This window comes from Balaenoptera ricei, chromosome 10, assembly GCF_028023285.1.
Source record: "Balaenoptera ricei isolate mBalRic1 chromosome 10, mBalRic1.hap2, whole genome shotgun sequence".
Classification (NCBI taxonomy): domain Eukaryota; kingdom Metazoa; phylum Chordata; class Mammalia; order Artiodactyla; family Balaenopteridae; genus Balaenoptera; species Balaenoptera ricei.
In genome coordinates this window covers 8461693-8488620 of record NC_082648.1, presented here as the reverse complement: position 1 = coordinate 8488620, position 26928 = coordinate 8461693, and the positions used below count along the sequence as shown (strand labels likewise).

Here is a 26928-nt window from a genome sequence, read left to right as displayed (position 1 = left end):
TACCCTTTTAAATTTCAGTTTCCATATCTGAAGCGTGGGTACAAATTCCTCTCCTCTAATGCTCATGGAAAATACATTTTTCCCTTTCATAAATTACTTAGTGAAATATCCTGAAACACTATCAGAATCACCACTTTCCCCTCCTGCAATAGACATAACCCAAGAATTTGCGTCACCCAACTTCCCAGTATGAAGCAAAGCCTCTCCTTCCTCCTACCAATGATTGAGTCATTCTACTAGATATCAGTAGCTATTTAAACACTCCAGCAGGAGCTCACACATTTTTACTTTGTAGAAGTCCTTGACTGCTTCACTCTCTCATTCTTGGAATAAATTTGGAAATGACTTTTGATGACCTCAAGAGCAAGAGTATGATGGATCAACTTGACCAGAAGCCAAATGGAGAGAGAGACAAAGGTACTAGGGGTGGCTAAATATGTACAGGGACAGAATTAGGTTAGAAATGTAAACTAACTGAATATAGGATTAGAAGACTACAACACCTGAATATGGGAAAATATTAAAGAGTTAATAGCACTTACTTAAAGGAAAAACAAGTCAGATATAATGGTGATAACGAAGATGATGTTGATGAATAAACTAACTTGGTATGAATGATGCTGTAGTAGAGGGTGGTAACTAACTTTTATTGAACATTTGCTATAGGCTATTTGCTATGATATTCACTTTACATGCATTATTTCTCTAAATCTTCACATTTTGAGATTAGGACTAATATTATCTCCCTTTTACAGAGTTTTACCCAGTTTTATGTGGCTAGTAAGTGGTAGAGCTAGGATTGATCTATAAGATGGAATGAATATTGACCAGAGAGAAATGTTGATTGAAAGATTTACTCAGATATTTGCCTCCAAGGCTAGGATTGAGCAATTATTTGCAAGACACATAACTGTCTTCAACTTCCTTTCTGCCAACTTGCCATACACATTTCTAGGAGCTTAATAACTTTTGAATCAGAGAATAAACCATATTGCTTCCTGTCAAAATTTCTATTTTGTTTGGATCATCTGTAGAGTCTATTAGGAGTGCTTTTGACACATGAGAACTCTGTGAATATATGTGACCACTGATTGATTTGGATCATTATACATTCATGCTGGAAGTTTTGTGATGTGACGTTCTAAGTCACATAGCTACTGACAATTGGATTAAAGACCTATGTTTGGATCTTAACATCTGTGTGATCTTAGGCAAGTCACTGAATTGTCAGTTTCCTTGTTTGCATATAGAGGATAACATTGTCAGTGCCTTATTTGTTTATCTTACAAGGTGAGGAGTCCAAATCCATTACACGAAATGTTTTCCTGCTGAACCAGTAATATCTGTGCTTTTTAAGTGGTGGACCTCATAATAAGATATTCGTACACCTGTGAGCTACATGATTTATTTATTTTTATAATAATGGTGAATTTTTCTCTTGTAACAAGAAGGCCACAGCTGGTGTGAGTAGTGGACATGATGTTAATATGAATCAAGTGAATATTGAGATTTCATTCCTATTTTTCTTTGGTCAGTAACCCCAGTTCCAAATAAAAATTGAATAGCACAAAATTATGTATTAGTTCTTTGAGGTTTTCTCGGTTAACTGACTAAAGGCTTATTTGCTTGATATCTGACATTCGTTTATGTTATGTTACTTATAACTGCGTGTGCGTGTGTGTGTGTGTGCATGTGTGTGCATGTGTGTGTGTGCACACGTGCGTGTACATACACATGATCCATATTAAAAACATCAGGCTCTCTACCCTGTGGAGGAAGTTAATCTAACCAAGCTGGGCTGAGAGTTTCTTGAAGACTCACTGTGGGGACAGTAGACAAAGCATAAGCTTTAGAATCAGATACCTGGAGTCAAATATCTGGTATTGAATCCTGGCTCCTAAATGTTGTTAGCTGCATGACCATAGGTAAATTACTTAAATTCTTTAACTGTACATAGTTCACATCTGTAAATGTGAGTAATGAATTATTTGCAAAGCCATTGGGAATACTAGAGGTAAGTAATGCAAAGCACCAGGTACAGACAGTATCCAAAGAATTGTTTGATCCCTTGCCTCCATCATTTTTGTCTTTCTGAATCTATCCTCTATCACTTTAGGTCTTCGTTTTCTTTCCTCTCGGAGGTGGTACCCTGCTGCTATGACTCTAGGGATCCTTTGTCTGGGATTACTGGTGACCGTTATATTGCTGATAATCCAATGTAAGTGCTGAAGCCGGGAAAAGCTGGAGAAAAAAAAATGAGAACTTATAAACATGGTTTATTTGTTGGTTTCATAACAACTATAAACAGCCTTGATTTAGATACATTTTAGGCAAATTGTTTTAAGAGTGAGTGGGAAGATGAATGGGTATATTGTGCTCTTCCCTCAACTAGATTGAGGCATGGGATGAAGATTATGAATGGTAGGTTTTTGTTTGGTTTTGTTTTCATAACTTCATGGATAAAGCCTATTTAAACCCCAGAATAATAAGGAAGAAAATAATTTGAAGTTACTAATCCACAAGGTCACCCGAGGGACCCAAAAGTAAAAGAAACTTCATTTAGTTCATGCTGAGTTTTAATAGAGTTTTAATACCCATTTAAAGAGCCCAGAAATACAGTCTTCATAAATAAAACATTTAAAACAAAACATTCTTCAAATTTATAATATGGCCATTTAGGAAAGAGGGGATGTTGAGAGGAAAAGAAATGAAAGGAAAGATGAAAATGGCTAAGAAAGAAAGAAAATGGTGCTGATCATCCGTCTAATACACCGTGTATTTAGGGCATAGATCTGAGTTCTTTATCTCTAGAATCCTAGAATCCTAGGCTCTCTAGAGTCCTAGAATCCAGGTTACTAAGGCCTTTGAAGTGCTAATTTGTTTCTCGGTTGTGTAAGGTCACAAACAACTTATGTTTTCAATCTATGAACACTTTCAATCTTTAAAACTTTTCCTACTGATCTGGGAGAAGAGCCCTTGACTCAGAGATGGTCATTGGAAGAGTCTTCCTCTGAGGCTTGGACCACTTTGCAACAGGGTCAAATCTGGCTTTCAACCCAAGAGGTCTACTTTGTACTGAACCGTCAAGCTTCTAGAACTGAGACATTGAACCCTTAACATTTGTTGCCTGCTTGATTTCACAACTTTCCTTTCATCTCCACCCTTCCTAAAAAAAAAAAAAACAAACAAACAAAACCAAAACCAAAACCAAAAAACAAACAAAGAAAATAACAAACTAAAACTGAAAAATATGTTTTCAGACTCTTGTGTTAGCAGCTTAAAAAAATTCCATGGGAGGGTTTCTCAAAAACGGGTTGAGTGTCACAGTTTTTAACTAAAATCAGGAAATGTGGAAGGGTAGAGAAAGGTCAGAGGAATTAAGACACAACTAGAGTAAGTCATTAATCACCAGTGCTACTAACAGTCACTGAGTCTGGTTGGTGTCTGACTATCTTAGATTGTCTATATTTTATTTATGCCACTCGTATAAGACTTATCTTGTGATTCCTTTTAACTTGTGTGTAACTCTCAACAACGAGTAAAATCCTGTCTTTATTTTTTAAAATCACAAGTATCTGTGACAGTTCCTCACATTAAAAAAATATTGCATGAATATCAAATAATTTCCAAATCTGTAATTCCTGAATAAATTTGGGTCATCTTGCAGCAGTTTGTTGTCAAAACAAATGGTTTGATTCAGTTCTTTGATTTGCTCAAAATCCTGTGGAGGAATTTTTACTGGGGTTGGAAATGGAGTCTTAATTCAGTTCTGATTTAGTATCCCAGGTGTCTGATCTCCTAAAGCAACAGCAAGCAAACCTTACTCACCAGGAAGATATCCTGGAGGGACAGATTTCAGCCCAGCACCAGACAGAAAAATCTTCCCAGGAGTCACAATGGGAACTCAAAGAAATGATAGAAACCCTTGCCCACAAGCTGGATGAAAAATCCAAGAAACTAATGGAACTTCATCACCAGAACCTGAATCTCCAGGAAGCTCTGAAAAAAGCAGCAAACTATTCAGGTATGAGGGAGGGAGGGGTGAAGAGAGACAGTGGAAGCTTCTCTGTAAATCTTAACATTTTTTGGAAATATCTCTAGGCACAAAATTGGCATATTGATATATGTATCCTTTTTTGTTCATCATGTTCTACACCAGAAGTCCTCTCTTTTCGTCATCCTCACCCTATCCCATGCCAAGTTCTTGAGTTAATCTGATTCAATTAACCATACTTTTTGGTGGATTTAAGTTTTCCTGCCTCACAAGAGCCTTCTCTTTCTTTTTAAGTTTCTAGTTTTGAGATTTTTCTGGAAGAAATCCCTCACCTTTACCCTTTGCACAGATTCTTCTCTCTTTCCATTCCAATGTATCTTAATCATTGATTTCCTTTCCTAAGGGGTCTCCTTTGTCCTGGGGACCCCTTCCTCTTCATTAGCATTATTCTATGGGACTGTTTCTCATAAAGTGTACTACATCAATGTAAATTGAATCAATAGAGGTGAGCTGGCTTGAAAGTGTTAAGTAGATACTTCAAATTAGACAAAGTTATGAGAGGCCCAGGAAATCAATGTATATGAGAAGGACTGAGATGATCTCAGCTGACTAGGTGAACTCAGAATCTAGGAGGCAGATAGAAACATTTCTAACATGGAGATGATAATGTGAACTCAATATTACAGAAGTCATCTGTACAGTTAGTATAGTTTTTCTACAACGTATAATTAAATCAGGTATGTGCTTTTAGTCATGGGGAGAATTTGAAAGTGTGAAATAGAGTCACTTTCAGTGGTACATTGCTTTCTTGGCATTAGTAACTAGCTGCCACTAATAGAGATTTCTGCAGCTTCTTGCTTGTACAGCTCACCTTAATCTCAACCACGTAATTTTGTTGAATAAAGATTATAAAGTAACAGTTTATAGGTACCCATCCATTTATTTTATAGATGAAAAAATTGAAACCCAGGTAAATTAAATGATAATAACGATAAGTAGTTTTGTATAAAGTTTTGCAGTTTATAAATCCCTTCAGTATGTACAGGGTTATTTAAATTTCCAAAATTAGCAGACGTTTATAGACAAGCTGATTTTTTTAGCAAGTGTCAAACATATATTGAATCACTTTAAGGAAAGAGCTGTTTAGGAAATAAAACCATCTCAAAGAAGGCTTAAAGGAAGGAGGCTAATATATCAAGGACAGGAATGTTTATATAAGCAGACATAGCTACATACCAAAAATGGTTTATTTCACAGGTGGGGCTGTAAAATAGTCTTGTTTTTATCAGTTGTATGGGAGTAAAATTATGTCAGGATTGTTCAGAACCATATCCCAGAGATGCCAAGTGTGGACAACTAATCAAAAATAATAGGTGATATGTCTTTTGTAGTAGATACACCAAGTAACGTGTTTTCATTCCTTGGCAGTGTCAGATAAAGGCCAATTAGTAGAGATGCCAAATAAAGCACTGCTGTTCATCAAGCAGCTTTGAGAAGATTCTCAAAAACATTAATAATAAAATACTATGCAAAAAAATTATGCCAGTTTTCTCAAGTTTGAGACAAGTTTTGTCTTTCTTACTAACCAGTCTGTGGTCCTCGGTATATGTATGAAGAGGGCAAGACGCTGAGAAATTAGCATATGTGATTTGCTTGAGGTCAGCCAGCTAGAAAGATGCAGCGTCTTCAAAGTAACAGACTACATTTTAGCACTGGAATTAGTGGTGGTTCTCAACCCTTAGTGTACAAAATTATCACCTAAGTAGCTTGTTAAAAGTGGCAAGTTACAGATTTACCCCAAAACCCTGTATCAAAATATCTTGAGGGGCATCAAGAAATATTTCCTCAGTTAATTCAAACTCAGGAGTTTGAGAGGTAGTGTGATATAGTGATTAAGCACACAGATGCTAGCGTTAGACTGCCCATGTTCAAATTCCCATTTTCTCTATTTTTCAAATGAAGAAAATTAACCTAACTCTTACATATTGTGGTTATGAGGATTAAATGAGCCAATACATAAAAATTACTGCCAACCATTTTTGGCACGTTGGTTAACACAGTGATTATTGTGTTTGTTAAATTAAAAAATAATAATAATTAAAGGAAATACAGGTGGTTTGAATGCCACATTTTAACATTCATCTTTTTCACTTTTTCATAGCTTGGAAAAGCTACCTAGACCTTTCTTTTAGTTCAGGAAAACCAATATACTCTTTCCTTTGACATAGTAAGACAGGACTAGGCAAATTAATAAGTTAGGAAGCTTGCATTCTTTGCTTTCAATCCGGCCTTATGTATGCCCTTCCTCATTCACTTTCTTCTTTCCTAGTTCAGTGCCCTTCTACTTTGTCCTCTCTGATAAAGCCTATTCTTACAAAATTATCTGATGGTTTTATGCCACAATGAAAATTGAAATTAAAATGTTGCCTTGCTCAAGGATTTGAGGTTTGGTTTTTTTTTTTTTTTTGGTCACAGCATAGAACAAAGGGCTTTGTTCCCCAGTAAAGAGATTCCAAGTGTTAGTAACACACAGAAGAGATGACGTTGATGAAGGGGAGAAGAAGGAGGGGGGAGGGGAAGGGGGAAGAGGAAGAGGATTTGGGGATCGTTTAAAATATCTGTAAAACACATATTTTGCCTATCGCCTAAGCCCTGAGTTGAGTTTTTTGGACTCTCTGGGAATTTTCTGCTGAAAACTTATCCCTACTTTCTGAAATCTTATTTAAATTGAGATGCTCTCTTTGCATCAATATACTGTTCTCCCTAGAACAGCTCTGTCCAAAAGAAATACAGTGTGTGCCACATATGCAACATTAAATTTCCTAGTAATCACAGTAAACATGAAAAATAAACAGATGAAATTAATTTTAGTGACATATTTCATTTAACCCAATATACCTGAAATATTATTTTGACACTAATCAGTATAAATATTATTAATGGGATATTTTATATTCTTTTTTTCATAGTAAGTTTTCAAAATCAGGGGTATATTTTACACTTACGGAACATCATCTCAATGCAGACTAGCCGTAATTCAAGTACTCAGGAGGCACATAGGGCTACATGTCCAGAATCAGGAGGCACAGTATCTAAGCCCAAATCCATCGTTCAAAGACCTGAAGTTTTAAAATATATAAGCATATCTGTTTTAGTAGCAGAATAGCTATTACATATTCATCCCCCAACTCTCACTTCCATGATTCCAAACATAATTTTAAAAAAATTAGATCAGATTCTAAAATTACATCCCAGCTCAAGCCTTGCTTTTTAATTGAGTTTTCTAAAATCAGAATGCTTCATTTCTTTTTTCTCCAAAAATTGGAGCAATAAAGACTCTAGGCTGTTTAAGTATTTGCAGAGTCTGGGTATAATTCTAATTAAGAAGAGGCGGTAGCATGTGAGAGTCCTGAGAGATGAATTGATTTAAGAATTGTAGCAATATTTTTACTCAGGCATAACTCACTAATTAAGTATATTACATTTCCTAGGTCCTTGTCCCCAAGACTGGCTCTGGCATGAAGAAAACTGTTACCAATTTTCCTCTGGCCCATTTAATTGGGAAAAAAGCCGGGAGAACTGCTTGTCTTTGGATGCCCACATGCTGAAGATTAATAGCTCAGATGATCTGGTGAGTTTTTAATGGATGTGTGTTGGGCTGGAATATTGGTTTACAGGGAAATAGATCAGGTTAAGGCCTTCCTTGAGAATCAGAATATGTACCTGTTTTCTAGCCTAGGCTGGCCACTGGTTACATGCATGACCTTGGATGGACAGGTTATGAAGTATCTCTAGGCTCCAGTAGACATTTCTGTAAAGCCATCAAGAGGATGTCTAAGAGCTCTTTGGGTTCTTTCGTTTTGTGAATCTAATCTAAAAAGTCCACATCGACTCTTTCATCAACTCAGAAACGTTACTTCCCACAGGAATTCATCCAGCAAGCAATTGCCCATTCCAGTTTCCCATTCTGGATGGGGTTGTCTCTGAAGAAACCCAACTACTCATGGCTCTGGGAGGATGGTTCTCCTTTGATGCCCCACTTGTAAGCTTCCTCTTCTTTTTGATGCTGCACTTGTAAGTTGCCTATTCTTTTTGATGCCCCACTTGTAAGTTGCCTATTCTTTTTGATGCCCCACTTGTAAGTTTCCTATTCTTTGCTGAACTTACTAGTGAAGTTACTGCCACATTCCACACAATGTCCTCTTCTTGCTGGAAAGAAGCTTGGGGAATTTCTGAATCTCTCTCCCCAGCTCTCTCACACAGGGACTTGCCCATTTACCCATTCAGACCTTCTCTTAAATTTTCCTTCTCACGTTTATAGCTGACTTGAAGCTTTCAGACAAGGCTAAGTGCCTGACACAAGGTGGCAGTAAATCTAAATTTGTTTTGCCCCCTGCCTGCAGGTTTAGACTCCAGGGAGCTGCTTTCCAGATGTATCCTTCAGGCACCTGTGCATATATACAAAGGGGAACTGTTTTTGCTGAAAACTGCATTTTAACTGCATTCAGTATATGTCAGAAGAAGGCGAATGTATTGAGAGTACAGTGAATGTGAAGGCTCTGGAAGAAAAGGAGGAGAAGACCTTTGAATTTTCTTCTGAAAATTAAGCTATACTTCGTCACTTAGGTGCAAACCATAAAAGCCCTGAGAACTTTCTGTTACTAGCTAAAGTGCAGAACTCCTTAGCAGAGACTGGGGCCCAGCTGCTTGACACCTTGATAGCAAAAGTTTCAATTCTCTATGTATATTTTTTTCACCTAGCTTGTTCCAAAACCCCTGCCAGTCTTCAGTGAAGTCCATTTTCCTGTTTCTGTTGTTGTTTCTAAGAACTTGTGGCCTAATTCAAGGTCACAAAAATTTTTCTGCTATGTTTTCTTCTAGACATTTTATAGTTTCAGATTTTACGTGGAAATCTATACCCTTTTTTGGGGATAATTTGTAAGTCACGTATGGATGTATGGAAGTTCTTTTTCTTTTCCTTTTTGCATGTGGATATTCAATTGTTTTTGCAACATTTGCTGAAAAGACTATTCTTTCTTCACTATGTTGCCTTTGCACTTTTGTTAACAATTATCCATACATGTCTGGGTCTATTTCTGGACTCTATTCTGTTCTATCGATCTATTTGTATATTCTTTGTGCATAACACCATTGTGATATTTTGGATTCTGTAGTTTTATAGTATACCTTGAAATCACATGGAGGTAGTTCTTCAATGTTGTTTTGGTTAATCTATGTCTTTGCATGTCTATCTTAATTTTTGAATTGGCTTGTCAATTTCTAAAAAAACGTTTCGAAATTTTGAATGTGATTTCACTGAATCTATAGATAAATTGGGGGAAATTGAATTCTTTAAAATACTGATTTGTTCAACTCATGGATTTTCTTTATGCAATGTTTTGTAATTTTCTCTGTATAGATGTTTCACATATTTTATTAGATTATCATCATGTATTTCACATTTTTTATGCTACTGTAGATGGTATTGTTATCATTGTAGTTTTTATTTCCAATGTCCTTTGCTATTGTATAGAATTATAATAGTTTTTTATATTAACCTTATATCCTGAAACCTTGATAAGCTCACTTATTTCTTCTAGTAAGTTTGTGTGTGTGTTTGTGTGTGTGTGTGTGTGTGTGTGTGTGTATTTCATTGGATTTTCCTCATACATAATCATGTCATCTGCAAATAAAAATATTTTTATTTTTTCCTTTCTGGATGATTTTTATTTCTTTTCCTTGCTTGACTTCATAGACTAGAACCTCCAGTACAATATTGAATAAAAATGGTGAGAGTGCAAATTCTTATTTTGTTCTTGATCTTGGGAATAAGTCAATGTTATACCATTAAGTAAGGTGTTAACTGTATGTTTTTCATAGATGAATATTATCAGTTTGAGAAATTTTCCTTTTGTTCCTAGAATACTGAGGTTTTATCAGAAATGGGTATTGATTTGTCTAATACTTTTCCTATATCTGTTGAGATGATCATATAGTTTTTCTTTTCTCTTTTTAGTTTTTTAACATGATGAATTAACTTAAATAGTTATAGAAGTTTAAGCCAACTTTCAATTCTCGAGATGTATTATCATTTTAGTATATCAGTGGATTAGATCTGCAAAAATTTGGCTTAGGATTTTTGCAACTATGTTTTTGAATGATATTTATATGTAATTTTCTTTTCATGTAACAGCTTTGTCTGGTTTAGGTTTCAGAGTAGTACTCCGTTATGCCAATTTTCTGGAAGATTTTGTGTAGAATTGGTATGATTTGTTCATTCAATGTTTGAAGCAATTTGCCATTGAAGTCATCTGGGCACGGAATTTTCTTTGTTTCACAAGATTTTTAATTATTTACTGTTAAAGGTTCAGTTTCTTTAATAGATGCAGTGCTATTCAAATGATATATTCTTGAATGAGCTTTGGTGGTTGGTGTCTTTCAAGGAATTTGTCCATTTCATCTCAATTTTTAAATTTTTTTGGCCTAACATTTTTCTTTATATTTTCTTATTACTTCAATATCTCTAGAGTCCGTAGTGATGCTACTTCTTTTATTCCTGACGTTGTTAATTTATGCCTCCCCTTTTTAAAAAAAATCAGTTTGGCTCTATAACGTTTGCTCTGAACTCTATTTGAATGAAATTAATACAGGCACTCCATTTTTTCTCTGATTAATGTAAATATGATATATCTTCTTCCATTCTTTTATTTTTAACCTATTTTTTGTCTTTTTAGTTAGAGTGTGTTTCTTTTACGTGACAAATAGTTGAGTGCTGCTATTTTATATAATTTGACAATTTCTGTCTTTTGTTTGTGTGTTTAAACCATTACATTTAATGTGATATTGATGTAATTAGATTTAAGTCTACCATCTTGGTATTTCCTTTCACTTTGTTTCAACTTGTCCTTGTTGCCTTTTCCTCTTTTCTTGCCTTCTTTTGTATTAATTAAATATTGCTTACTCTCCCATTTTATCTTCCTGTTGCCTTATTAGCTATTACTCTTTGTTTTGTTATTTTAGTAGTTGTTTCAGGATTTATAAACACATCACGACTTACTGCAGTCTACCTTGAAGGGATATTATACAACTTCATGTCTACGAATAGAACCTTAGAATAGCATACTTCCATTTCTTTTCTCCCAGCCTTCACACTAATGTTGCCAGACATTTTATTTTTATATATGTTGTAAACACCACAATCCATAGTTTTCATTTTTGCTTAAATAGTAAATCATCTTTTAAAGACATTTAAACAGTAAGCAAAAACAATCTTACATATTTGCCCATGTAGTGACCACTTTGGGTGCTCTTCATCTCTTTTTTAGATCCACATTACATCATGTGATATTTTAATTTTTCTTAAAGGACTTTCTTTATCATTTCCTATAGTGAAGGTCTACTTGTGAGGAAATCTTTCTTCTTTTCCATCAAGTTTGAAAAAATTTAAGCTGCTAGGCTATCACCTCTTCAAATGTTTTTTCTGCCCCGCCTCCCGGTACCCGCCTCGCTCCACCTCTCTCCCCTCCCCCCGGCCCCTATGCACACACACACTGTTGAGGGACTCCAGTTATGTGAATATTGGGCTGCCACAGTGCCCTAATGCTTCTTTCTTTCCTGCTCTCTTCCCTCCCTCCCTCCCTGTCCTTGTTCCTTCCTTTCCTTTTAAAATTATTATCTCTCAGTGTTTCATTTTTGTTAGCTTCTATTGCTATATAATCAAGTCCATGAATCTTTTCTACTGAGTGTCTATCATTAATATCATACAGCGTGTTTTTCATCTCACACTTTGTAGTTCTCATCTCTAGAAGTATCCTTTAAAAACAAATCCTCCATGTCTCTATGTAGCTTTTTAAATCTACGAACATATGAAGAACATATTAACTATCTTAATGTCTGTGCCTTCTAATTCTAACCTCTAAGTTGTTTTTTGTAATTTTATTTTTTAATTGGGGTACAGTTAACCCTTGAACGGTGCAGGGGCTAGGGGCACCAGGCCCTTCATGAGGCGGAAAATCTATGTATAACTTTGTAGTCAGCCCTCTGTATCCTCCTTTCCAAATGTGGATTGCGTAGTACTGTAGTATGGATTTAGTGATAAAAATCCACATATTTGTGGATCCATGCATGTCAAACCCATCTCGTTCAAGGATCTACTGTATAATTGACTTACAATATTATATTAGGTCAATGCTAGATATTTTTTGTTCCTCTAAATATTCCTGAGTTTTACTGTGAGAACAATTTAAGTTACATAGAAACAGTGTGATGTTCCTGAGTATTGCTTTTATGACTGTCAGGCAGTACCAAAGAAGTTCTCAGTCTGGGGTTAATGATTCTCCATTACGAAGGAAATATTTTCTGAGTATCCCACCCAATACTCAATGGGCTATGATCTTGTCCAGTCTTGCTCTTGGGAAAGGGCACTGTTTCCTGCCCCACGTGAACTTGGGCATTATTTCCTTTGTTTATTTTATTTTATTTTTTTAATGATATATCTTTCCATTTATTTAGATATTATTAAAAATTCTCTGCACAGTAATTTGGAGCTTTTAATATAACACTCTTGCACATTTTTATTACATTTATTATTATATTTATTATTAGGATATTGATAGTTTTCTTGCTATTGTAAATGACAAAAAATTGTCTATTTTTGCTGGTATATATGAATACAACATATATTTGAATATGGGGTTTTGTATCCAGTAAAGTTGCTATAGGCCATGAAATAAGGTAAGACAAAGAATTAAAAGATATTAAGATTGGAAATGAAGAAATAAGACTGTCATCACTTGCAGATGATATCATTAAGTGCTTGTTAAATCCCCCCCCAGATCTACAAATTATAAGAATTAATAAGTAAAAATAGCAACTTTACTGGAAACAAAACCCCTTTGTTTATTTTTGATGGTTCTTTCTCCAGACCATCTGGTTACTCCCTCACACTCATGCTCTGATCTGTAGGAGATTCTCTGCAGGTCTCTAGGGTTCTGTCTCTGTGCAGCTCTCCTCTCTTGTACTCTCGCCTGAACACTTGCTGCCTTTGTCTGTCTCAATTCAGGGGTTTTCCAGTAATCTCCTCAGTTCCCCTTCCCTGTGTGTGGCCTGCAAACTCCACAAGCATGGTAAGCTGGGGCAATCCCGGCACTCACTTTGTTTGTTTCCATCTGCCATAGATCATTGTCCTGCTTTGTTGCTTGATATCCAGTGTTTTGAAAACTGCTGATTCATGCATTTTGTCTGTTTTTGTTTGTTTGTATCTGTCAGGTTGGAAGGTAAATCCAGCTGTCGACTGAAAAAAAAATTGCACAACGTGAGTGTTGTGAGTTAAGTTTTATTTGGGGAAAAATGAGGACGATAGCCCAGGGGACGACATTTCAGATAGCTCTGAGAAAGTGCCTCCAAAAAGTAGGGAGGAAGGTCAGTGTTATATATAATTTTAGTGAAGGGGGGACGTGCAGTCAAGCACACATTTTGGCAGAGGGTGGCCGCTAGTCACGAGGAGCAGATGTCACCACTGATGATTTTAGTGCTTTTCTAGGTACGAGGAGATGCAAGAATTGGGCTCATAAAATTTTCTCCTGAAAATATCTAACTCTCTAAAAACCTGTTCTGCCCATTTTTCCCAGAGCACAGAGGGCCTCATTCCTGATCTCCACCCTGAACTCCTTTCAGGGGTGTTGAAGGTCAGCAGCTACAGCGGCTCATGATTTAAACCCTGTAGAGGTAGATGGCAAGAGCCAATTTGTAGGTGGCACGGTCCTTATTACTCCATTTGGCTTTGAACAAACGTCCAAGAGAAGGATTTTGTAATTAGGGACTTTAGTTTCTCTTTCCGTTGGAACTACTGATATCTCTGAACAAAAACATGTTAGGCTGAAAGGATCCCTGGAAAAAGCAAATCTAGTCCAGATTGGAAGATGAATTTCTTGCCTCTGTGTCTGGTATAGAAATTTCAAAGTTGATAACAGAGCTATCTTCTTTAGCCAAGCTGACAGTGCCGATGAGTCATTATTCAGTCACTTTTACTATTTCTGTCTTCAATTCTTCCGGACGTTGGCAACTTGTCTTCCTAAACCTTAGATTTGGAGGAAACTGCCTTAATCTGATCTATCTTGGGGATATATCTCTCAGTTTATAGACTGCTTCTTGATCCCAAAGACGTAAATGTTCTTGTTCTTGCTTGTTACTATTTAAACGAGGGCTGCAACTACAGCCTTGGCCTGCAGTCTATTTATGGATGCCCTGAAAGTTGACTGGTTTCTACATTTTTAAAGCGTTATTAAAACAAATATGCAGCAGAGACTGTAAGTGACCCACAGAGTCTGAAATATTTATTCTCTCATCCCTTGCTGAAAGAGTTTGCTGACCCCTGATGTAAATAACTTACTGTTTAGGCCATGTTTATTTCTCATGAAGGGAATGCACTCTGAATTTGGACTATCTGAGTTCAAATCCCAGGTTTTTACACCTCTGTGATCTAAGGAAAGTTACTTAACATCTTTATTAGCTTGATTACCTTAACTGAAAGATGGGAATAACACTAGTAACTCATAGATCTTCATTTTATTTCTAGTAGGTCATAGATATATGAGGATTTAATGGGATAATGTTTATATAATAATTCATGTAGTGCCTAGGATTTGGTTAGAGTTGAAGAAATGTTAACTATACTATTAGTTCATTTTTTCCTTGTATTTATAGTGTCCTACAAGTGTTTCTGTTTTTGGTAGCAGGTTCTTAATCTCATACAGTAAATTGACCACATAACTCCTTAACTTAGGTTTAATGGTGTTTATAAACATTGCTTAGGATTCTTTTTTGCTGTTGTTGTTGTTGAAATACTGTCCTGTGGAATACCTCCTGACTTGCCTCTTGTTTCGTGAACCATAAAGAGTATTGTTCAGCATTTCTTCAGTTTCTTCTTTGTAGAGATTTTCTGAGTTTATTAGGGCTTGCAGGGCATTTGGGTCAATGAGAATAGATGGTATATAAGTGAATATTATTTAAAATACTGAATTACCTTAGAGTATTTCACAGAGTTAGGCTGTTCTGGTTTGGAAAGATGAGCAGAATAGGTATGCTTTCCTGCATCTATTGTTCAAGTTTTTAAATCTTAGCAAGTAAAATGAGCAAATTTAAAATATCTGATCTTTATACCTTAATGTCTCCAAATGTACCTTCTTTGCACCTATATTTATTTCCAAAATCCCCTCCATGATCAGTCATCCTCACCCCGGTGATGTGCAAGGTATTAACCCATGAAGGATGCCATGAACCAGAAAGTTAATGAACCACTCGTTTCCTGGGAGCACATTTTAAAAATGAGAGAGAAGTACATGGTCCTGAGCATTTGCACGGTTGCGAAAACATAGAATTTTAAGTAGGAGTATTAGGTATTTGACTTGTACCTGAACCATAAGGAAATCTCAGTGGCTTTGAAAATTATTAGATTGGACATTCGTAGAACCCATTAACTTAGGGGTCCACCTTACTCTCCAGTGAAGAGCCACATGCCTCAGCGCTTCCCTAGTTCTTTACCCCATTAAGAGCACAGCTGACAGATGATTTATAATTCTGCTCTTAGAGAACATACATAATTTAAGCTTAGTAAAGCATCCTATAAGACAGACAGCAGGAATCTACCTGAATATATTCATAAACATCAAATCATCTGTGTTTGCTAAGCTCTTTTCTGGGATATGCTTCTATAGCACTAAATCTTTTACTTATTTACAACAGACCCCAAACATTAAAAAAAAATTAAATAGACAACTTTTTCTCAATATTATGCCCATCTTATTAAGCATGTGGGTTATATATTGGAAATGAAGTAGGATGCCTAATATATAATTTTAAAACACCTGCTTATATACCTCAGTAACCTAAATATCAAAATAATAGTATCAGGATATTTTGCTTTCTCCAAGTTATTCTAATTTGCTGTGACAGAGATGTGGATTAGAAATTTTTCTCACTTTTTTGGGGTTACACATTCACTTACTTAACAGCTCTCACTCAGATGCTTTCTTTCTTTAGTCCTAACAGAGTAGGCAGTAATTAACATACAGAGAGCCTATCCTTAGGATCCTTACAGTCTAGTGTGTAGGAAGAAAACAAACAAATTAAAAATAGCTACATATGTACAATTTTATTCATTCATTTAATATGTGAAGCACTACTCTAGATGCTGGGAATTTATAGTGAACAAGACAAGTTTCCTGCTCTCCAGGAACTTATGACACATTGGCAGACGTTGAAAATTATAAGTACAATAAACATATGTGGTTATTATTGAAGGAATCCAACGGCTGCTCACAATAGGATAACTCCCAACAACTACAATTTCTTAGGAATAAAGTAATACAGATGCCTTTAAGCAGAGTGAAAGTCACGTTTTTATTATGAGTCAGGTCCACCCTGCAGAAATGCTTCAGTTTTACTCACAAGTGAATAAAACAGATTAACTTCCTCTAATTTGCCTTGAAATTCATAATATAAAGCAGCAGGTGGCGCCATCACCTCATTCACTTCTGCTTGATTTTGCTAAATCTTTTTAATGAATTCGTATTGACTCAGATCACACCCCACAGGGACTCTGTTTTCTTTTTTTAGTTATCCTGTATCTTTCTTATTCACCATCCAAGGATACTAGCTGGGCTTAAAGACCCATCATCGTTTGGCTGGTGAGGAAACAAGCAGAGAAAATGAAACAATACATCTAAAGTCACTCAGTTAATCCAGTGACAGAATCAGGAGGGACATCGTTCATTCATTAGCTAGAATGTGGACTTTGAATTTAGAAATTCTGCCAATAACTTGGAGATTTTTTTCCCCCTCTGCAATTCATTGCCTTATCTCAGGTTGTTTCCACTTTTAAAAAGAAATGAATAGAATATACCAGGTGAATAGCTTCCAAATATTTTATGGGTTCAATAAAATTATGTACTAAATTCCCAGATATAAAACAAGTAAAATCAGGGATGCTCTGGTTGTATTGATACTAGGACAGTCTAGACACTTTCCTGTTTGGCTTGTACTGCATCACATTTTGCTATATTTTTCTTCCTATTAAAGATGATACAGAGTTCAAAGGTATAGGAAAAAAAGAAAATATAGCCAACGTATTTGACCAAAACATGACTGGCCAATACAGTAACGAAAGCAAATGCAATGGAGAAAGAAGAGCCACAGTGGGTGGAAAAAACAGGGACAATGACACAGGTAACCTAAAATAAACAAACATACATACAAGAAACACCTCCCACTTGAAAATAACACCCACCCTTCTTTGTTTTCCCCTGCTCTCCACAGTCAATTTAAAGACAACGTGGTTGTGATTTGGGACTAGAAATTGGAATTACCAACAGTTTAGCTCTTAGTTCATAAGAAGTATAATTGTTAGTGTTCTTGCCTATTTCCCCCAATAGACAGGACCATTAAGACACTGGTCTAGACATTGGACATAGAATACCTATGGAGACAGAATGCTTGTCCTTTTGGAGTTTATAAGCTGAACCAGACAATAGCATTAGGTAATTTTAGGCTATAATATAGGTAGGCACTTATATATATTTTGTACATGTATTATTATTTTTAAAGTATTTTTGCTTACTTCTCATAATCTTTTATACATATATTTACTGATAACCTACAATGAATCAGAAACTAGTCTAGGTTCTTGGGATATATATGTGAATGAGCAAGGAATGAACAAGCAAGGTTCCTAACTCATGGGGCTTACAAACATGGAAACATGGCGAGTCTAACTACAAACACATGAGATGTATTCCAATGGTGTGAAGTACTTCAGAGAAAAAAAGAAAAGCTGTCTGATGTGATTCAGTGTGACGGACAGGTGCTGTGGTCATATTCTGCGGCAGACTGAATGATCAGGGAAGACCTACCAAAAAGAGTGATATTTGAACTAAGAACTAGTTATCAAGAAAAACCCCACCATGCAAAGTTCTCAAGGCAAAGCATATTAGCCAAAGTATAAGCGCAAAATTCATTCCTGAGACAGGAACAAATTGATGTGTTTGTGTGATCAAAAAGTATATTATATAACTTATATGTGGAATCTAAAAAAATAGTACAAATTAACTTATTTACAAAACAGAAATAGACTCACAGACATAGAAAATAAACTTATGGTTACCAAAGGGGAAAGGATGGGGAGGGACAAATTGGTAGTATGAGATTAACAGATGCACACTACCATATATAAAATAGATAAACAATAGATAAACAGCAAGGATTTACTGTATAGCACAGGAGCTGTATTCAATATCTTGTAATAAACTATAATGGAAAAGAATTTTAAAAAATGAATATAGACACACACACACACATATATATATATACATATATATATGTATCCAAATCATTTTGCTGTATAAAACTTAGAGGAAAACATAGGCAGAACACACTTTGACATAAATCGCAGCAATATCTTTTTCTATCCATTTCCCAGAGTAATGGAAATAAAAACAAAAATAAACAAATGGGACCTAATTAAACTTAAAAGCTTTTGCACTGCAAAGGAAACCACAAACAAAACGAAAAGACAACCCACAGAAAATATTCGCAAATGATGCGACCAACAAGGGATTAATTTCCAAAATTATTACAAACAGCTCATGCAGCTCAATATCCAAAAAACAAACAACCCAATCAAAAAAAGGGGCAGAAGACCTAAATATTTCTCCAAAGAAGACATACAGATGGCCAAGAGGCACATGAAAAATGCTCAACATCACTAATTATTAGAGAAATGCAAATCAAAACTACAATGAGATATCACCTCACACCAGTCAGAATGGCCATCATCAAAAGATCTACAAACAATAAATGCTGCAGAGGGTGTGGAGAAAAGGGAACGCTCTTGCACTGTTGGTGGGAATGTAAATTGGTACAGACACTATAGAGAACTGGATGGAGGTTCCTTAAAAAAACTAAAAATAGAGCTATTATATGATCCAGAAATCCCACTCCTGGGCATTTATTCAGAGAAAAACATGTTTCGAAAGGATACATGTACCCCAATGTTCATTGCAGCACTCTTTACAATAGCCAAGACATGGAAACAACCTAAATGTCCATCAACAGATGAATGGATAAAGAAGATGTGGTATATATATATATATATATATATATATATATATATATATATAATATATATATATATATTATATATATATATATAGAATAGAATATTATTCAGCCGTTAAAAAGAATGAAATAATGCCATTTGCAGCAACATGGATGGACCTGGAAATTATCATACTAAGTGAAATAAGTCAGACAGAAAAAGACAAATATCATATGACATTGCTTATATGCCGAATCTAAAAACAAATGGTATAAATGAACTTATTTACAAAACAGAAACAGAGAATGAACTTATGGTTACTAGCAGGGAAGGGTAGTGGGGAGGGATAGATTGGGAGTTTGGGATTGACATGTACACACTGCAATATTTAAAATAGATAGCCAATAAGGACCTACTACAAAAAAATTAATTAATTAAAAAAATTAAAGACAAGCCACTATTGAGAACACAAAAAAATGAATATAGACATATAAATATACACATATGCATATGTATATATATATCCAAATCATTTTGCTGTACACCTGAAACTAACACAATATTGTACATCAACTATACTTAAATCAAAAAAACATAAAAGAAGGCCAGTGTTTCAAGACCATGGACAGTGAAGGAGAGATGGCTAGGAAATTAAGTTAGAAAGATAGTCAGGCATCACTGCTTCCCTGGTGGCGCAGTGGTTAAGAATCCGCCTGCCAATGCAGGGGACACGTGTTTGAGCCCCGGTCCGGGAAGTTCCCACATGCCGCGGAGCAACTAAGCCCTCGAGCCACAACTACTGGAGCCTGCATGCCTAGAGCCCGTGCTCCACAACAAGAGAAGCCACCGCAAGGAGAAGCCCGCGCACCGCAACGAAGAGTAGCCCCCACTCGCCACAACTAGAGAAAGCCCGCACACAGGAACTAAGACCCAATGCAGCCAAAAATAAAATAAATAAATTTATATATATAAGAAAAAGAAAGATAGGCATCAGATTATTTAGATCCTTATAGGACAGAGAAGATAAAACCAATGAGGGTTCAGCTGGCAATAAGGGGTTGGTGAATTGTCTGTAGAGAATTGAAATAATAATAACATTTACTAGAAGTCAGTTTCCTTTTTATAATCACCATGTACCAGCAATACTAACAATGTCAGTGATAAAAAATATTCCCTGAAAATATCTTTGGCTGCCCAAAGTTTTAAACAATTATGGTGGTGACTGTTGAATTTTAAAAGTCTCTGTTTATCCATTTATCTACACAGTCGATTCTTGTAATTCACGGTAGTCACGTTCTACAGAGCCACAGAGAACACTGAACAACCTCTGCTTCTAGGGGAAATGCAAGGTTACTTTCCTCTGAGAGTCTTGTCCCAACATTTTAATCAACAGATTGATATATAACCTTGCTTTATATATGTTTCTCTTTAGAGACACCTTTGTTAATATATACTGTTGATTCACGAACAATGATGTCATGGCCAACAGCACTATAATTCGTGCCTGAATAAAGCTTCTCTAACACACATATTTTCTTTATAAGGCACATCACTGCCTTCTTGAGGGTAGGAACACTAGACAGCACTTCAACTCTATGCTTGAGGGTATTTAAAACAGGGGAATAACCAACAAAAAGTGAAAAAATGAGAACAATATAGCACAAAATAGACCATGAAAATGACACTCATTTATGGTAGGAGAGCTGGAACAAGAAGGCAGACTATTGCCTTGTTCAGACTCATCTGGGATCAAGCATGTTGGGCAAGTCAAATTTTTTACTACTCTTCGCATGCCTGTGAATGACCATGAGTATTGATTTAAGGATGACAAATAGATCTTAACAAGTAACTACACTTGCAATTCTGGAATCCATGAATAATGAAGATAAACTATATCTATATTAATACAAATAAATATACAGTTATATTTCACGTAGCAGGTTTGTATCACTTTTCCTTTAGTAAACATTGTATTCTGCATGGAAGTAAATTCACAGAACTTCCAGTTATACTGACATATGTAGTTTGGGAACATGTTGGAAAGGTTTGGAATTGCTCGAGTTCACTCAGAGCACCACTTGGTTTGCATTATTTGTAGCTCCCCATTTTGGAACATTTCTGGATTTAAAGGGTAGATTTGAAATAAACATTCATAGGATTGCACGGTGATTATAAAGTCAAAGAAATAGAACTTGAGTTACTCCAATTGTCATTCTATGTGACCATTTGTAATTATTCTTTGTACTTATACAATTTTGCAACCTGCAGAGACATTTGAAAACTTCTAAAATTGATCCTGAAGAAACAAAGACAAGGGCCATCTTGCAGTTTCTGGAATAATTGTGAAGTAGGATTTTTCTAAATCTTTAGCACACATATCCTATGTATAAACCTTTTTCCCTTTTGTGCATCTGTTCCTTCATTGAAAGAAACTTTTCAAAGTTAAAATAAACAAAAAGTGGTCGTAAATCAATTATGAGCAAATAAATTGATGTGTCTGGGAAGGTAGTCTACTCAACCTGATCACTTGAAAAAGATTAATTTTGACAATATCATTGACAAATTTGGAGAAGGACAGAGTCCAAAACAGAAATTGTAACATTGTTATTTATTGCTGTGACATACCTATATGTAGGTAGAAATTTTTTCTTCCTTTCCAAAAAAAAAAGGTGTTGATATCATTGAAAGATTTTATCCATATAATTAAAAGTAGTTTGCACAATATTTATTTTTATTTTAATATACATATTTATATGCACATTTTAATTTTTACTGGCATGATTTTATACACAAAGTTCAATTAAAAATATTCACTGCCTACATTTGTTTTCCGCCATTATTATCATTCATTCCATTTCATGATTATTACTAAAAATTATTCTGTTGTATAGAGGAGAGGGAAGAAAAAATAATAACAATAAATGAACTGTTCAAAAAATTTTGGGTACACCACTGCTCAAGGAGCTCAAGGATTAGTGAGGAAAACAGTTATAAGTATCTAACAATAAGGAAATGATACATAGATAGCATTTCTTCCTTGGGGAGACAGGGAAATTTCAAATACAAGTGCCATATGAGAGTGATGTTTATATACACTATACACACTTCCCCCCAGTAAAATGGAAGGAAAGGGGCTCAAGGTAGAGAGATAGCAGAGGTTACATGTAGAATGTGAACATGAACCATGTTCATGGAACTGGAACCATGAAACCATAAACAGATTCAGGAAAGAGAAGGTGGGAGGTTGGGAAAAGATGGTGAAGGGCACATTTTCACCATGAAGGATTTATTGATTATAAAGTGAGCTTTTCACTTAATTAAAAATTCTAGGGACTCTAGGAAAGGATTCTATGCCATTTTGTAGTAAGCGTAATTTAACCCTGGAAAGAGTGTTGTGAATAAAGCTAAGTGATTTTTGTGGTCTGCCCAAAGCTGGGCATACTTAGACAATTTAAGTAATAGTTTTTGGTCTTTACCCTCCAGATAAAATGTGAAATCAGTTAGGATGGGGATTGGGCCTCATGCTTCTTTGTACCCAGGCTTCTGAGAATGTAGTAAATGTTCACTCCATGTCTAATTGCTTAGTGGATGGATGGAGGAAGAAAAGGAAGAGACCCAAGTTAGCATTCAAACTAGAGATGAAATTTGAAGATTTTTTTTTTGAAATTTGTGAACATAAACGAGGAAGTTATTTGAAATGTTGCTATCTCCTGAAGACTTACATTTTCTTCTTCTACAATGGTTCTTAAGTGAATGCTTAGTTTGTTTTTAATAATCTTGTTTTCTATTTAATTCATTTATTTCTATATATTCATATATTTATTTCTCTTTATTCATTTATTTATATAAAATTTCCAAAAAGTCACATTGGACTTATGCCTCAGGATCTCCTGTGTTTCCTTTCCTGGTGTAACATTCATTCTGGTAAACTTACCAAAATAGATATTTATTTGGGAAGGATATTATTTTTGAAATTGAAATCTGGGCACAAACACTACTGTTAACAACAGTTTTACATATGTAGAAATGAGAGCATGCCCAGGCTAATTCAGCTGTACTGAATGCAGTTCTTTAAGTTGTTTTATTGGTGCAATATTCAATTTAACTCGATTCAATTTATTGTATTTTTAATTTATAAAATGTGTTTTCACTTCTAAGAACTTTTCTCAGATTTCTCATTTTTCTTTGAAGAAAAAACTTGCTGTATAAACGCAATTTTTCATTAAATCTCACTGAGAATGTGAATTCGTTGTTATTTGCTGTGTTTTGTTTGTTGTTTGGTTGGTTAGATTGGTTTGTTTTTCACCTGTTTCTTACATTACTGTTTAACCAGGGGTATTTTTCTCAGAATATGCAAACTGTCTTTCCCCACCCCCTCCTGCTGTCTTTTTTTTTTTTTTTTTTTTTTTTTTAATTTGCTGCATCTCTAGGCTTGCTTGCGTGCTCTTAGTTCGCCGACCAGGGATCGAGCCCAGCTCCTTCAGTGAAAGTGCTGAGTCCTAACCACTGGACCGCCAGGGAATTCCCCCTCCTGCCTTTTAAAATGCTGAGGGATTATTTTTCCTAGCTTGTCAATGATTTGTGTAATCACTGTTTAATTGTTTTAGTCCTGGACAAAAGAGAAGGCTAAAGTTTACATTCACTGAAAATTTTCTTTGACAACTTAGAGAGTCAGTTGTTTTTGTAGGATTGTGATTAAATAGAGGATGGCAGTCAAAGAAAATAAAAGTTATTACATAAAGATTCTCCCATTGTGCGTGGGTGGTCTGAATCAATAGTAAAAAGCTTTTTATTACTGCCTAGAAAGTGCTGCCCTCATTCCTGTTCTCTAGTTCTACTTAGTTGACTGACCTTTCTTCCTTAAGTCAATTTATTCACTCTGAGAAAAAAATCCCTTGCTTTCCAGCTCTCCTCTGCTTTCCCAAGGGCTGCATTATGGAACTGGATGTCTGATGGAGGTCGAGATTAGATCCACACCACTATTTTGTGTCTGTGAAAAGTTAGCAAAACTTTTGTGGCAGGCTAGGTAAGAGGGTGAATTTTATTTTTTTCCATTGACCTCTCTTCCATTTTGATATGTATTAATGAGAACTGTAGAACTCTCGGAACAGAACAAATCCATCCAAACCTTTGCACTAAGACATTTGACAGACTCTAACATGGCTTCTAGTAGTTTAAGGCTGTGTCCTGGAATGATCCCAGATCCGTTTAAAATGCCTGCCTGAGAAAGTTCATTGCTGCCAGGAGAATTTACTGTTTGTTCGTGAGAGAGTGGCATGGACATACGTACACTACCAAATGTAAAACCGATAGCTGGTGGGAAGCAGCTGCATCGTACAGGGAGATCAGCTCGGTGCTTTGGGACCACCTAGAAGGGTGGGATAGGGAGGGTGGGAGGGAGACACAAGAGGGAGGGGCTATGGGGATATATGTGTATGTATAGCTGATTCACTTTGTTATAAAGCAGAAACTAACACACCATTGTAAAGCAATTATACTCCAATAAAGATGTTAAAAAACAAAACAAAACACATACACAAAAACATAAAATAAAATAAAAATAAAATCCTCTCTCTGCCCTTTGAGGTGTAAAGCTACCACCTAAAACTTTCCTCAGGGTCCTGAGAGCCATCCCTGAAAGCAAACACTCAGGGAATTAGTTAGGGTGATAACCTGCCCTCTCCCAGTCCCCATGGGAGGGTAGGGCCCTAGCTTCAATGGGGCACAACCTTGCTTCAATACGCAACACTGTCTCCGGTCCAAAGGAAGAAGAAGCTTGTTTTTCTTCCGGAGAAGCACCAATGAACAAATACACATGGTCTAGTCGCATGGATTAACCCTCTTAATACCACTCAGTGCCTTTCCCTTAGCACAGCCCAGCCTTTAAAAAGTCACTAGTCTTTTGTTTTGGGGAAGTTGAGTTCAGTTTATGCTGGGCCCTCTTCTCTGTTGTAATCGTATTACTGAAGGAAATCTGTCCTCACTGCTTTTTTTTTTTTTTTAACATCTTTATTAGAGTATAGTTGCTTTACAATGCTGTGTTAATTGCTGCTGTATAACAAAGTGAATCAGCATATGTATACATATATCCCCATATCCCCTCCACCTTGCGTCTCCCTCCCACCCTCCCTATCCCACCCCTCTAGGTGGTCACAAAGCACCGAGCTGATCTCCCTGTGCTATGTGGCTGCTTCCCACTAGCTATCTATTTTACATTTGGTAGTGTATATATGTCCATGCCACTCTCTCACTTCATCTCAGCTTACCCTTCCCCATCCCTGTGTCCTCAAGTCCATTCTCTACATCTGCATCTTTATTCCTATCCTGCCCCTAGGTTCTTCAGAACCTTTTTTTTTTTTTTTAGATTCCATATATATGTGTTAGCATATGGTATTTGTTTTTCTCTTTCTGACTTAATTCACCCTGTAGGACAGACTCTAGGTCCATCCAACTCACTACAAATAACTCAGTTTCTTTTTATGGCTGAGGAATATTCCATTGTATATATGTGCCACATCTTCTTTATCCATTCATCTGTCTATGGACACTTAGGTCGCTTCCATGTCCTGGCCATTGTAAATAATGCTGCAATGAACATTGTGGTACATGACTCTTTTTGAATTATGGTTTTCTCAGGGTGTATGTCCAGTAGTGGCATTGCTGGGTGATATGGTAGTTCTCTTTTAAGTTTTTTAAGGAACCTCCATACTGTTCTCCATAGAGGCTGTATCAATTTACATTTAATGAGTGTCTGGTTTTATCTTTTACAACAGCCAGTTGTCTCTTCCACTCTTCTTGCTTTGAAGTCTTGTGAACAGATGGGTACCTCTCTAGTTTCTAGCAACGATAAATGTTTTTCCATATCTCATTAACTTGGGTATTACTGTGGAAATTGGCAAAGAGGAAACATTAAGCATTTAACATAGTATTTCAGTTCCAGAATTCTCCATAAGCTGTTACTTGCAATATAAGTGTACAGAATGGTGAAGGGGGCAGGGTAGCATAACAGAAGAGATCATGAGTTTTGCAGTAAGAGGGGACTTTGGTTTGCTTGCTTGCTTCAATATTTTTATTAGTTTCTTAAAACTGAGCAAGAGAGTAAAATGTCTATGTCTCAGTTTTGTCATTTGAAAATAGGACTAAACAACAAGGTCCTACAGTCTAGCACAGGGAACTGTATTCAATATCTTGTAATAAACCATAAGGAAAAGAATATGAAAAATATATATCTGAATCACTTTGCTGTACACCAGAAACTAACACAACGTTGTAAATCAACTATACTTAAAAAAGAAAATAGGAGTAATAGTGCCTATCTCATAGACTTGTTGGAAAACTGAGATTGTATGAGAAAACATGTGCAATGGATAGTACTTAGTTCATAGTCATTGTTGAATAAATAATTTTCTACTTTGTATTATAAATCTCTGACAAGCCCCAAAGAGATTTGTTTCCTCTCTCTGTTGTTACAACAGTGTACCTCCTTATGGTATCCTTCATGAACCTATCTGTGGGTTTCCTCTTTTACTCAATGAGCTTCTTCACAGGTATCATTTATCCTTTTATCCCCACCTCCTGTCAATTGAAAAGATGGGCATTTGATACATGTTTACTGAAAGAGCAGTACATGAATAAATGAATGAATGAACAGTTGTAACAAAGTGTTGGTGAACTCAAGGGATCAAAATTGTTTTAAGTTTACATAAGCCAAGTCAATTAATGATGTCCAGTTCGGTTGTGAGAATAATGAAAGCAGCATAAGACATTAATGGTTTCATTTTTCTTATGTTTGATCTGAAACAAAGATCTATCTATTGTGTTACCTTATAATTCTCTTAAGAAT

General features: G+C 35.8%; 1 protein-coding gene across 2 annotated transcripts; it reads left to right on the top strand.

Moving 5' to 3' along the window:
- Positions 1-305: 305 nt before the first annotated feature.
- Positions 306-8815, top strand: OLR1 (oxidized low density lipoprotein receptor 1). Of its 2 annotated transcripts, none has more exons than XM_059934478.1 (6): positions 306-417; positions 2117-2218; positions 3779-4024; positions 7486-7625; positions 7921-8036; positions 8398-8815. In XM_059934478.1, the coding sequence occupies exons 1-6, from the start codon at positions 342-344 to the stop codon at positions 8540-8542; spliced, it is 825 nt and encodes a 274-aa protein (XP_059790461.1). In that variant the 5' UTR covers positions 306-341; the 3' UTR covers positions 8543-8815. The 2 variants fall into 2 exon arrangements, with proteins under 2 accessions (XP_059790461.1, XP_059790462.1); XM_059934479.1 differs by having other exon boundaries at positions 7921-8068; positions 8398-8437.
- The last annotated feature ends 18113 nt before the right edge of the window (positions 8816-26928 follow it).